The 12,532-nt window shown below is 40.6% G+C and overlaps 1 protein-coding gene across 3 annotated transcripts in view; it reads left to right on the top strand.

The window, feature by feature from the left end:
* Positions 1-11,771, top strand: part of LOC124074298 — a 34,725-nt gene extending 22,954 nt beyond the window's left edge. For all 3 annotated transcript variants that reach the window (XM_046417051.1, XM_046417050.1, XM_046417052.1), the window contains 18 exons: positions 55-191; positions 2,018-2,110; positions 2,254-2,311; positions 2,553-2,704; positions 3,442-4,312; positions 4,422-4,549; positions 4,643-4,753; positions 4,941-4,998; positions 5,568-5,669; positions 7,125-7,220; positions 7,726-8,076; positions 8,157-8,231; positions 8,332-8,465; positions 8,555-8,686; positions 8,998-9,055; positions 9,138-9,218; positions 9,635-9,730; positions 9,905-11,771. In XM_046417051.1, coding sequence (XP_046273007.1) covers positions 55-191; positions 2,018-2,110; positions 2,254-2,311; positions 2,553-2,704; positions 3,442-4,312; positions 4,422-4,549; positions 4,643-4,753; positions 4,941-4,998; positions 5,568-5,669; positions 7,125-7,220; positions 7,726-8,076; positions 8,157-8,231; positions 8,332-8,465; positions 8,555-8,686; positions 8,998-9,055; positions 9,138-9,218; positions 9,635-9,730; positions 9,905-11,376 — 4,205 coding nt within the window. In that variant the 3' untranslated portion in view covers positions 11,377-11,771. The remainder of the gene's footprint in view (positions 1-54; positions 192-2,017; positions 2,111-2,253; positions 2,312-2,552; positions 2,705-3,441; positions 4,313-4,421; positions 4,550-4,642; positions 4,754-4,940; positions 4,999-5,567; positions 5,670-7,124; positions 7,221-7,725; positions 8,077-8,156; positions 8,232-8,331; positions 8,466-8,554; positions 8,687-8,997; positions 9,056-9,137; positions 9,219-9,634; positions 9,731-9,904) is intronic.
* The last annotated feature ends 761 nt before the right edge of the window (positions 11,772-12,532 follow it).

Here is a 12,532-nt window from a genome sequence, read left to right as displayed (position 1 = left end):
AGCCAGAAGGAAGCTCGATAACACAGTATTAATATTGACCAATATATCATCTAGGCTTAGGTGCACTTGTTGAATGCTGCTGTGATCAGCATGACCCCATCTACCTCTGTGAGTGCTGCTGTCTGAAGATCCCAGAGAAGGAAGTGATCAGTCATGTTACTGGATCTGGCCACCAGAAGATGTTCCTGGGGGTGAGTGAATGCTACAGGATACATTTGGAGTTTTTTGAGTCCATCTTGCACAATGAAAGATGTGGTGGAGAAATGAAGAAATGAAGAGACTGTGAAAAAGAAGAAACTGTCTTAGTGCCTCTGTTTTAGCTCTTGCACGCAAGGACTGAAACCAACAAAGTGACAATAAGCACTCTTGAAGGAGAAAATTAACAAGGTTATGCATATCAAGAGCTGTTACAAAGAAACAGCTTGTGCTCGGAAAAGAATGCACTCTTATGAACTAGATAGATAAGTGCTGTGAAAGCGCAGTGGGAAGCTTGTCAGCTGATACCAGATGCTCCTACAAAGCTTCTCCCACACATGAGCTTTATCATGTGTTGCAAAAAGGAAGGTCAGCTTACACCACAGTGTGTATTTAATTTTTTTTTTTAATTTAAGATACTTTATTAACCCTACTTTATTACTTTATTTCATCACTGATTGAAACACACACGCATGCAACATGCAGTGAAACACACAGGAGTGGGCTGCATCAAGCACAGGGAGCATATATATATATATTGGGGGTTAAGTGCCTTGCTCGAGGGCACATCAGCCGGCTAATGGGGTGTGGGGACATTATCACTCCACCACACTCAAATTTTTCCTGCCCGTCCGGTGGGGGAATCGAACCAGCAACCTTCCAATCACAAGCTGCTTTCCAGACAACTGTGCTGTGCGGAGTGCATCCTCATCAGCGTTTTTATATGTGCATAAGACAAAGAAACCATGGTTATACACAATGAACAAGCAGTTAGATGACTCATCGTCATTAAAATCGTCCACCTCGGTCTTTTGGGTAATTCTCGAGTTCTATTCGGGTGCTCAGTGCGGAATTCAGCATGTGTGTATGATGTATTGGTCAGGCACTGTATTAACAAAGGCAGTTCATGTACAGTGTCCACTAAAAGTACAGGCTAGTCGAGTCTTTCAGCAGTATCACACTAACACTCAATGCAGAACCATACGTTGCATGATAACTTTTCCCCTACAAAAGACTTCTTTTCCTTCCTCCTCATTACTTGACCACAGAACAGAGGTCCCTTCATTGAGCGACTGCATTGTAAGAAACGGGGGACAAAATCCACAGTACTCCTGAAATCTTTTGTTTTACCTCCCTCTTCTATTTTCCTTGTTGGGCTGCCGTGCGGAAATATATCCTGGCAGTTGCATGTAGCTTCGTTTCTGGAGCAAAACGCCAACATTAAACACATGTATGCCAGCACAAAGATACAGACTGGGCTGGCTGAGAGTGCTGAAGATAGCATTTCACACCCAGTTTGGAGAGGAGGAATGACTACAGTGGCCACTATGTACATGTTGCATGTAAATATTGCATTAAGACTGAATATATCCTAACCTATACTTTTGAGAGACAACTTCCCATTTCCTCATGAGTATTGCGTATATTTTAAGTCACTGAACTTTGAGAAATGTGAGTTTTGCAATTCAAGCTGCATCCAAGTGGTTGAGAATTATTGCTAATATTGTAGGCTTGTACTTTTTTTTTTCCTTAAACAAGCCTTGGGTTTTTTCTTTGCCTTATGTTAAGCGTGTCCAATTAAGAGATGATTTTATGGTTCTCTGTGTCATCCTTTGGAATTGGATTTTGTTCTAGCTACAGCAGCTAACATGACTGTCAACTTACTTCTCAAGCTTACCATAGTAATTTAACATTTTCAAAGCCAACTTCATTGAAAAGAACTTTCGTCTAGTATGTACGATATTTTCTATCACATACTATACATATACAGCAAATATTTTGCAGTAGTAATAACTTCTCATGTGTTTCTTTCTGACATTAGGGATTAAAGAAGCTTCAACTTCCACCAGGAACACAGAGCTTCAGTCATTTGGCTGCTTTGTTTGAACAAGATAATGGATGTGGAGAGGCTGAGGTAGTGAAGCTTTAATTTGTGGACTTGGTTATCACTATCACTTCATAAACAGAAATAAATATGTTTTTGAGTTAAAGAGCTGACAGATATAAACAAAATCTACTTAGACATTTCTCTGACAGTTGGGCATGTCTGCACTCTAGGTTGTTGAACTGGATGAAGAGATCTACAGTAATATCTCAAAACTAAATTTTAAATCAGGTAAGTGACCACTAAGATAAAGGGCTGAAACATGTAAACAGAATTCAGCAGAATACTGAAGAAAAAAAGAAAGAGGGAGAATCAAATCACTGTTTTAAAGAGCAAAGTCACAGAAGCACAGATGATAAAAACATAAATGACAAAACTCTTCACACTATACGTTTGTTTACTTTCACATAAAATTTTTCTGAGTCTGAGCTTTTAATGTTCAGTATTTCTCCTGTATTTTCCATCTACGCAGCCGTACAGACAGTGAAGGCCCAGCAGGCTCAGCAACAGGACAGTCGGCATGACCTCAGTTCGACCTCAGCTCTGTCTGCTGTTCAACCTATGGACACCTTTGTCACCCTTCACGCACAACATGAGGTCCAGTCTGTCACAGATGACTCCCAGGTCGGTCAGTCATTGGATTAGCGTAACTGTTTCCTCCTTTTTTTCATTCATCAATCTAAATCTGATAATCTTCATGCTCAGATTAGCAACATATGTTTCAAATAAAACCTTAATATAAAGGAATATAATTTTATTGTTATAGAATACACAAGATTTTACACCAACCCAGACTTTCCTTTCCATTTTTTTGCTCACTGTAGCACAGATTTTCAATTGAATATGAGAAGGTCAATAGAAAGCAACTTATTCTGGCAAACAAGATAAATAACAAAACAAAAACAAATGTATTAAATATCAAAATCATACATGCTCTTTAACATATAAATAATTGAGTTGTGGCAGCAAACAAAAATAGATATAGAAGTATGGAGCTTATGATCCCACAACGGTGACTATTTGCTAATGAACTGTTAGATGTACGAGTGATGATTTATCTACAGCTCAAAGTGTTTTGTACCCTCTGTTGGAATTAATTAATTACTCCTTTGTGGTATTACATAATAATTTGCCTTAAGTGGATTGTTATAGAATCACTGCATTTTTTTTGAAAAATAAAAAATTTGAAATTGGGATTGGAAACATCACCAACACTCCTGAGGACAAGAGCATCATGGGTGGTATATCATGAATTTAGTTAACACGGTAACAACACCTTTGATGGACAATGACTGTTTTGTTGTGTAGCTCTTTGACAGCTAAAAAAGTGAGTTTACTTAATATAGATGTTTCATTTTAAGATGAAGGTGGAGATGCAGACTGATGAGGATTCAGAAGCCTCTGAGGTACAGCCATCCTCACTAACTGGAGCCGTTACTGAACCCACCTTCAAAGCAGCTGAGGTCCCCGCTGACTCAAATGAAGATGTCAAAATGACCCAGATCAAGGTGTCTGAGTCAGCTGCCAATGCCAACACCTGCCTGACTGTTTCCAGAGGCAGTGAAGACTTATCAAGTGGACCAGTAACAACCTGTTTGCATCCTAATTCCACAGGAAATTCCTTGAAACCTGAAGTAAATTCAAACAAATCTGTAGGGACATTAAAAATTAAAACCACTTCCGAAATAGTAGGTACATCACAATATGCAGTGACCTCCACCAAGTCCATGACGGCCATCTCCCAATGTTCAACCAGGCCCCCCAGTTCTACTTCAGGCACCACTAAATTGACAGCACCCAACTCTAGCCTTAGAGCCAGCACTTCCAGCTGCAACATAACCACCCCCACCACCTCCAAATCGAGAGAAACTGCGCACAGATGTGCAACCAGCTCCAATGCCACTACAACCACCACTGAACAGACTGTGGGCAGCAATCACTCCAGTCTAACCTCCAAAACTGCAAATGCCTACAGAAATTCTGAAGCTGCATCCCAAATTACGGTGGCATCTCAAACTATTGTGACATCTATAAAAAGTGAAGATACTGAAGCCTCTGCCAAGACTGCATTTCTGAATATTTCAAAGGAGCCAAATGCCATTGCCACAGCACCTGAAGCTTCACACTCGACCATGCACACGTCTGTCGAGTCTGACAACAGGAATTCACCAACAATGCCATCACAAAGCTCCACAAGCAGGGCCAAGCCAAGTTCAAAACATCCTAAAGTTGGTAAGCATCTTTATCATCATTGTTATTATTATTGTTAATTGGGTATACTAAGAACTGATTTCTCTTCCATTTTAATCAGAGGTCTGCATTGCTGTCTTTACTTTTACAGGTGTAAACCACCTGATTGTAGTGACATGTAAAGAAAAGCAGCAAGTCTACTGTCAGCTGTGTTCAGTCAAGGTAGACCGGTCCGGGTCCAGTCACCTTAACAGCCTCCCACACAAGTATAATTATGTGGTGCGTGCTTGCAGTCTTGTTGTAGAAAACACTGGAAGCATGTAAATCTTTGTTTCACAGATGTTAACTCTGTGGTTTTATTGTTCTTTCTAGAAAATGCTCCCTGGATGTACTCACAGTTCGTCTCAGTTGGAAAGCAGATTGGACAAGATAGTGGCCCACTTGGCTGAGGTTGAAAAGAATGTAGGATCCCGGAATGCGCAGGTGACCCACTCAAGTCTAGAAACCTAGAGGAATAAACTTAAGGCAAAGATACTACACTAGCTTCTAAAAAAAAGAAAACAGTATGGTCATGCAGCTTCTTGTGGAAACAAAAATGTCAGTTTTTGATGCCGTCTGCTTCATCTTCATGTATTTATGTATATTCATTGTAAGTCTTCTTTTCTGCCAGACAATAGAAGTGACGAGTGACGTGTACAAAGAGCTGAACACTCTTCCAAAGGACAATGGTAAAGACATCCTTATCTGTGATGAATGTAATTCTGCATGACTTCACAGAGAGCTGCCCCTCTGCTGTAACTACTTAATGCATGATGATTATACAATAACATTTATACAAGATTCACATATAATTAAGTGAGTACTTTAAGGTCATGAAGTCTTAAAAGTTTCATCAGAATGTTGATCAACCTGAAAGTGACAGTACAGAATTATTAGCTTACAAAATATGACACTTTCTTTACCACCGTGACCAGTAACATCAGTCTTCACTTTAGAGTTGAAAGTAAAACACTTCACTGCTTGTCGGTTTGATAAATAATGTGTATTTGACACCAATTCACTGTGTTATGTTGATACCACCTTTTCTTTTTTACTGTTTGAGGTGTAAGGTATGATGTATTTGTTTCAAGTGTTAGGTGAAAATTTACATATGTTTAATTTGTGATTGTATTTGATGAAACACGGTATGATAAATGATCAACTCTGCATTAAATCTGCTTCTGTTCCTTTTCACTGCAGTGAATTAGTTTATGTAAACTCTAAGGTCTTTGTCTTAATTCTCATTCTTTATTCCCAGCTCTACAAAGACTGAAAGAAATGCTGAAAGAGAAAACAACTGACACTGTAGAGGAGAAAGCTCCCTTTGCTTCTCCGTGTGACGTTTCAAGCTCAGATGATGGTAAATTCAAACGTCAGTTCAAGTACAAAGTACACGTTCCTGAGTGTATTTTGTTGTCTTTGGACATACAGTGCCAAAAAACATTCATCCCCTTGGTTGTTTTCACCTTTCATTGCTTTTGTGAATGCAGTCATAGTCAAAAAAATATTTAATGTAAAATAAGCGATTGCATAAATATTCACCCCTTTAAAGTGATTGCACCAGAGGTCCTGCTGTTCTCAGTTATCATTTCACAGAAGAAACTGAAACTGGACTTGTGGATACCAATGAGTTTATTTGCGAAGAAACTGTACATACAAGAACACTATGATATTATATTATTTATACCTCACAGCCACCAAATCCTTACCATAAGAGTTCTTATCCAACCTTCCCATGTTTTCCTGTTTTTAACACCTTTCTGCCAAAAACCTCTCCTGTTGTCTTCCTCTTTTAGGTTCCTTTGTTTAATCACAGTTTCATTCATCATACTATACAGCCAAATAAATGGTGTTAGTAGTCTCACAATTTAGCCCCAGTCAATTGCAGTCAAAGCTGTGTGGGAGAAAGTCGCTGTTGAAGAAAGCTCATATTAAATCTCAAATAGAGTTTGCCAAAAGGCATGTGAGAGACTCCAAGGTCAGCTAGAAGAAGATTCTTTGGTTTTTACTCAGTTTATTGTTATGATCAGACAGTTAATCCTAATATGCTTTCAGTATTTCCTGTATACCACAAAGTCTCGTCTAGCACATGTATCATGCACGGCAAACATTTTAAATAACTTCCTTTGTGGTAACTTTGCAGATCACTCTACACACAGCTGCACTCAAACGCCTAATCACAAAGCTGTTTAAAACCAGTCTTGTAGATGCTGATGAATCCTTTAGTCACCTTTCACTTGGTTGGTGACCTTTCAGATACCTTTTTCTGACATGAAGTTCCCCTTTCTGGTCATGTACACCCCTCAAATGCAGATATAAGTACAGCCTGTTTCTCACTAGTCTGTCAGTTGGTGTGAATTCTGTGCTCGTCCTCACTTGAATGTGACTCTGTACTACCTCTCAAATCTTTTTTTTTAATAATCACAATGACAGATTTTGTCAACTTTGTCTTTTTTCTTTTCACCAAAGTTTTATTTCCAACACAATCTGAGACCAAAATGGAGCTTTTTGCCATCAGACTGGACGCTTTATTTTTAATTCATTGACATACTTTATTTTCACTTTGACATTACAGATTTTTTTGTAAATATTTGCCAAAAAAGCTGAATTATTTTGACTATGATTCCATTTACAAAAGAGGGTGAATACTTTTTATAGACACTGTATTGTAGCCTTGTCTGTGATATTGTGTAGCTGTTTATTTTTGATAACCTCAGAAATCTGCTGTGTGTGTCTTTGTGATGTTATGAGAAGGCCTGTGAGACACAGAGGCATGGAATTACATAATGCCAATTACTGCAGTTTTGTCTCTTAGGGATGCACATGCCACAGAATGAGATGGCTGAACTTTCCACTGATAACCAGTCGGAGAACAATCCTGAGCTCCAGACGCCGTTGGTTCAGACTCCAGGTGAGACCCCACATGCATACGCATATTATTTGTGACTCACGGGTCCATGTCATCTGATATTTATTCAGCTAATCCATTTTTTAAAAATATACTGCTGCTTTTCATTTAGAAATGTAATCCTTTTCAAAAGGAGGAAATTTTTCTGTGAGTTAGTCAGACTCAAAGAGCACAGAACCTGAAGCTACTGGCCTGATTTCAGACCAGCTTCATGCATGTAGAACCTTGAATAAAACAAGTCAAATAAAGTAAAATAAAGTCTCCCTACTCTTTGTAGTTAATGCTAAGCAGAATGAATCTCATCTGGAGTCCCATGCTATAGTTGAAGTCACACCTGCAAGTGAGAGTCATAGTAAACAACAGGGCCTTCCTTTCAGCTGTTGTGCCTGTAACACACAATATTTAGGCCGTTACTGACACGATGGCTCTGGGTAGTCTTCTTCCATGTCACAGGTCATTGACACAAATCCACCATCTCTCTCTCTCTTTCATCCCTTCCTCCCATCAGCGAAAATGGAGAGACCTCAGGGTCAGCCAGACCTTCTTGCCAATGGCTCAAAGGCCACTGACGGATTTTCCCAAACCCCAAAGTTATGCCAAGAGACTGCTGAGATGAGACAGCTCGAGAGAAGTGACTCAGAGTTAACAGACACGCAGAATGTGCCGAAAGACACTCAGAAAACGTCAAATGTAAAACTCTTCAGCCCAGACCCGCTCCCTTCTGCTGCTCCAGTGAATATAGAACAGCAGAACCAATCAAGGCTCAGCCAGAGAGCAGAGCACATACTGAAACACTTAGAGCGCAGTACAGGACCGGGACACCACAGTGCATCACTGGCACTCCCAAGAATTTCAAAAGGTAGGAGCAGATGCAATTATGAGTCATTGGTGGTTTTTGCCATTTAACCCCTGATTTCCTATTTCAAATGGCTGTCACAGGGCAAAGTACTCAGGGCCGCAGTCATCTCTCCACATCCTTGAGTGTGAAGGGTCATGACAATGAACTAATCATAGGTGGGTGTGTCCATCCTTACAAAGCAAAGCCTTGTCTTTCTCAATATTTCACGCCGTTTCACAAAGGCATACAGCATTAAAGACACTGTGCCCTCACCAGGTCTGTCGTCTGTGTGGGAGTGTCGAGGTGTATCTCTGGCTTCATTCTACTTGTGTGAGAGCTGCAGGGAGACGCTCTTCATCAGGGACATCTGTGAACACATGGTCAGCGAAACACACCAGCTCAGATACATGGTGAGTGGCCTGTCATTATTTTCATTGAAAATGTGTAAACAACAGAAGCAAATTTAACATTTTCTCTTTGCATGGTTTTCTTCACACAGCAAAGGGAGTACTCTCGTTATCTGTGGTTTAGGCAGCTGAAGGACTTGACCAATACAGAGAAGGATTATATTTTTAAGAAGGTCGTCCTGCTGATATCGCAGGCGGAGTGTTCCAACAACATGGATGCACAGGTATCTTATTAGATCCATGTGTCATGCATTTTATCTCAATTGTCTTTGGGGTAGGTTTGACAAAATACTGGTAACTCTATATTTAAATGTTTATCTTTTTGCACAAAATTGCATATTTTATTGTGGACAAGGTTTATTAATATTTCATAGTGTTTCTTTATTGTTGACAAAAAAAACCAATTAACGTACAAAGTGGAAATACACAACAAAATGGAAATCCATTATGCTTATTGTTCCCTTGTTTGAAAAGAATTTCCCCTCGGGGATAAATAAAGGAATTCTGATTCTGATTTGTCTTCTCCTTAACAAAGGTTATACTGCTGAGACCGGACCTGTATAATTGTGTTCGGACAGCCCCATTCAGTGAAGGTAGCAGTAAGCTCATTTGCAACAGTCTGCAGAAGTTGTGGCCCCACAGGAATACTGTGTCAACTGTGCTCTTTGCTTTTAGCCTTAAAACTGGTCCACAAGATCAGGAAAGAACCCTACCTGAGTGTCATCTGTCCACCTGTCTGTACTCTACAACAAAATGGTGAGTCCCATTAGCCCAGATTATTTAATTATTTTTAACTCTGTCATTATAAAAGGTTATTCTTGGAACCTGCATCATTGTGAGCTTTCCATGCTGGCAAATTTGTGCTTACCTAAGTTGCTTCCAGACGAATGGCTTTCAGCTGTGTACTCTAATTGGGAACAAGGTGGTTCCCCCATGTTGAATGTCTAGTAGCCTTGGTTACTTAGGAAACAGAGCTGCCTTATCAGTGCAGCTGCCTGGTAAATGATGTTAAGACAATTATGCTTTTTAGTTTCATACTTTTATTGATGAACTATATCACACACATGTAGAAGTTCCTTCACAACAGGGTTGTTTTTCCTCCTTCTTATAGAAAGCTTAACTAAAGTGAGTCATACAGGCAGAATATGAGGATTTTGGTTTCTTTTGTTCAGACCAGCTGCCTGAGAACCGGCAGAGTCCAGAGGAATCTCATCCCACAGAGAAGCAATCAACGCAGGCACTTGAGACAGACCAGAGAAGTGACAATGGTATGATGATTATTATTTTATTTACAATTTTGTTTTTGCCACGGGTTGAGGCCCACTCAGTGAATGACTTGCTTGAAAGGACAGCATCCTATAGACTTGTTTTCACTGTAATAAATTTAAACTTAAAACTTCTCTTCTTGTGTCCCCTCATTCCTTCTTTGCTGTGTCTCTTAGAAGAAGGACAAGAAACACAAAAACACAATTTGGAAAAGACTGTGGTGGTTGTTCATAGGGAGGTGGACAAACAAAGACCTGTTGCAAGTCTTCTGGATGTGACCAGAGTATCCTCAGAGGCTAATTCTGTTGTCTCTCCGTGTCCTGACGCCAACACTTCTCATTGTTCTCAAGCAACTGGCAGGAGCCTTTTTGTGCAGTCAGAACTCAGAGCACCCGTCTCTCCGCACCAGAGCTCTATCCCTAAGTTGCAAGTGAAACAGTCAGAGATGCCCCCAGAATCCCCATCTTTCTCTGTTAGACCTACGTCTCCCACAGATAAATGCCTTCCAACCATGAAAAGGTCAGCTGTTACATCTCTTGAATCACTGGTCAGACCTGACACCAATAACCCCCCAACTGAGGATGCTTTGCCAGCCAAACGTGCACGCAGTTCACTGCAGCCTATCAGTCACCCCAGCACTGAATCCACCTGTGAGTCTGCTCCTGTTAGCCCTGCTGCCACCTCCACACTTCTGCCAAGGGGGAACAAAGATGCAGGACCTGGATCTGATGAAGACCCACATTTGGAAGACCTTTGGGCTCTGTTGAGGGAGAGGAGATCTGAGAAAAACATGTCCGCTTGCGTGTCGGCTCCAGATAAAGCTTCGACAGCAGGTCCTCCGGTCTCCTGTGGGAACCATCTTGACACCCCTTATGTGAACGTGCATGAAGCCATTTCATTCGGCACCATGTTACCTTCTGCCAGCATTGCTTATCCCAGTGACCCACAACACGAGAGAAATTTCGATGCTCAGAGCAGGTTTGGACATGTGAGCCAGTTCATTCCTCATCCCTTCCACTGTGCAGCCACCAACCATGACCCAGGTCAGATACCACAGCGTCACACAGAGGCTGACTGCACTACGCATGATCAGTTTCCCATTAATGACATCATTACCACCAGGCCAGACCCTGCTAACTGGCAGTTTATGGGCCATGCTGGACAGGATCACACAGAGGTGAACAGAAACCATCACAGTGCTCACAGTTCGTCCACAGTAAATCCCACTGACACTTTGGCAGCTTCAGGAGGGTATGGTTTGTACGACCAAATGGCTTATGTCAGAAATGAACAGGTTTCAGGTCATCTTTCTTCTCGTGCTGCTGCAGGTTATGCAACACCAGGTAACCCTCCTGCATACAATGAAGAGTACATTGCAAGGGGTTTCTACCCAAGCCAGATTTACCCACAGCTGGAACCCAGACACTTTTGGACAAGCGCTGCCCTGGCCGCTGGAGGTGGCATAATGATCAATGAGGCTGCCTACCCAGGCGCTGGTCCATTCACCACTCCAACCAGCAGTTCGCAAATTTACTGGCCTGAACAATTACAGCACCGACATAATCCCTCCAACACCGAAGAGCAACAACATCACAACACAGGACAATCCCTGAGTTTACGTCAACCCTCCAGTCCCCTATCCCCCTAACCTACAGTGAAATCGAATCCCAGATACTGGACACTGACCTTTTTTCTTATTTTGTACCATATTTCTTTTCTTGAAAATAATAAATCTTGTTGTAGTTTGTCTACAGATATGGGGCATTTTTTTTCTTGTTCTGTTAAATGGGTAGGTTTCATTACACACTTCAAAGAGGAAACATAGCGTTTGTTATTATTTCATTGATTCCCTCTATTGCTATTTTTTCTTTTTCTATTTTATTTCATTATATGTACGTATGTGTCTACATTCATGATGTTGTAGGATGTTCCGCCTTGTTGCCACAGTTGGGATGATGGATTGAATTCAGTCATCTGTTGTGATTTTTCTAACAGTTTTGTATTCATATTTTGTTCTTTTTAATAAAAATCCTCTAAAATGAAGCTCTTTTGTTGAATGTGAGATAAATTTGTAAGTTTTTTTCCTAAATTGTCCTTTTCTTTCTTGGCAAAAACTAGTTTTATTAAACTTGTTTTTTATTGGCCACAGAAAATCGGTCTTGATGCTGTACTACAATTCATTTCATGAAGTGCCTGCATGTACAGGAAACATTAAAATCAGACCTGATGCCTTCTTTATAAAAATGTTATTCAATTTATACATGAATTTAGTCTTAAGATCATTTCTGGTGTGCTTTCTGGGTGGTGTGCTTATGTTTGATTCATAAAAGATGCTGAGCATAAAACGCCTTTGATTGACTGTTAAGAATCCCATTTGTAACTTTAGACATCTGTGATCTATAAATCTCAAGTCACCTTAAATTGATGCTACTTGCCTTGCACTTTCCTATTGTATAATGCCAGCACAAATGAGGGTTTAGTCAGGAATAACAATGGACCAAAAGAGAAAATTAAACTAGTTGGTAGACCAAAAGGAAGAGAACACTGCCATAGCAGAGGAAACTGAAGCCAGGCAACACGTGTTATTCAGTGAACTAAGTAGTGGGTTGATGAAGCTGAAGATGCAGATGCAATGAATGATGTGGGGCAGGAATTCAGCTGATAATTCCTATCACACTGTTCACAAAGCTCATGCAGAGGTCGCCACAGGCTTGGGGACACCCCTACGTAACCAGCAGGAAAACACACTTTGTTAAGCATAGACTGTGGTTATAGATCAGATCACTTCCACATCAAAGCAAGGT

Source organism: Scatophagus argus, chromosome 17, assembly GCF_020382885.2.
Source record: "Scatophagus argus isolate fScaArg1 chromosome 17, fScaArg1.pri, whole genome shotgun sequence".
In the NCBI taxonomy this organism is placed as follows: Eukaryota; Metazoa; Chordata; class Actinopteri; family Scatophagidae; genus Scatophagus; species Scatophagus argus.
Note: the sequence above shows the minus strand (reverse complement) of the source record. Positions and strands in the feature narration are given on the sequence as shown.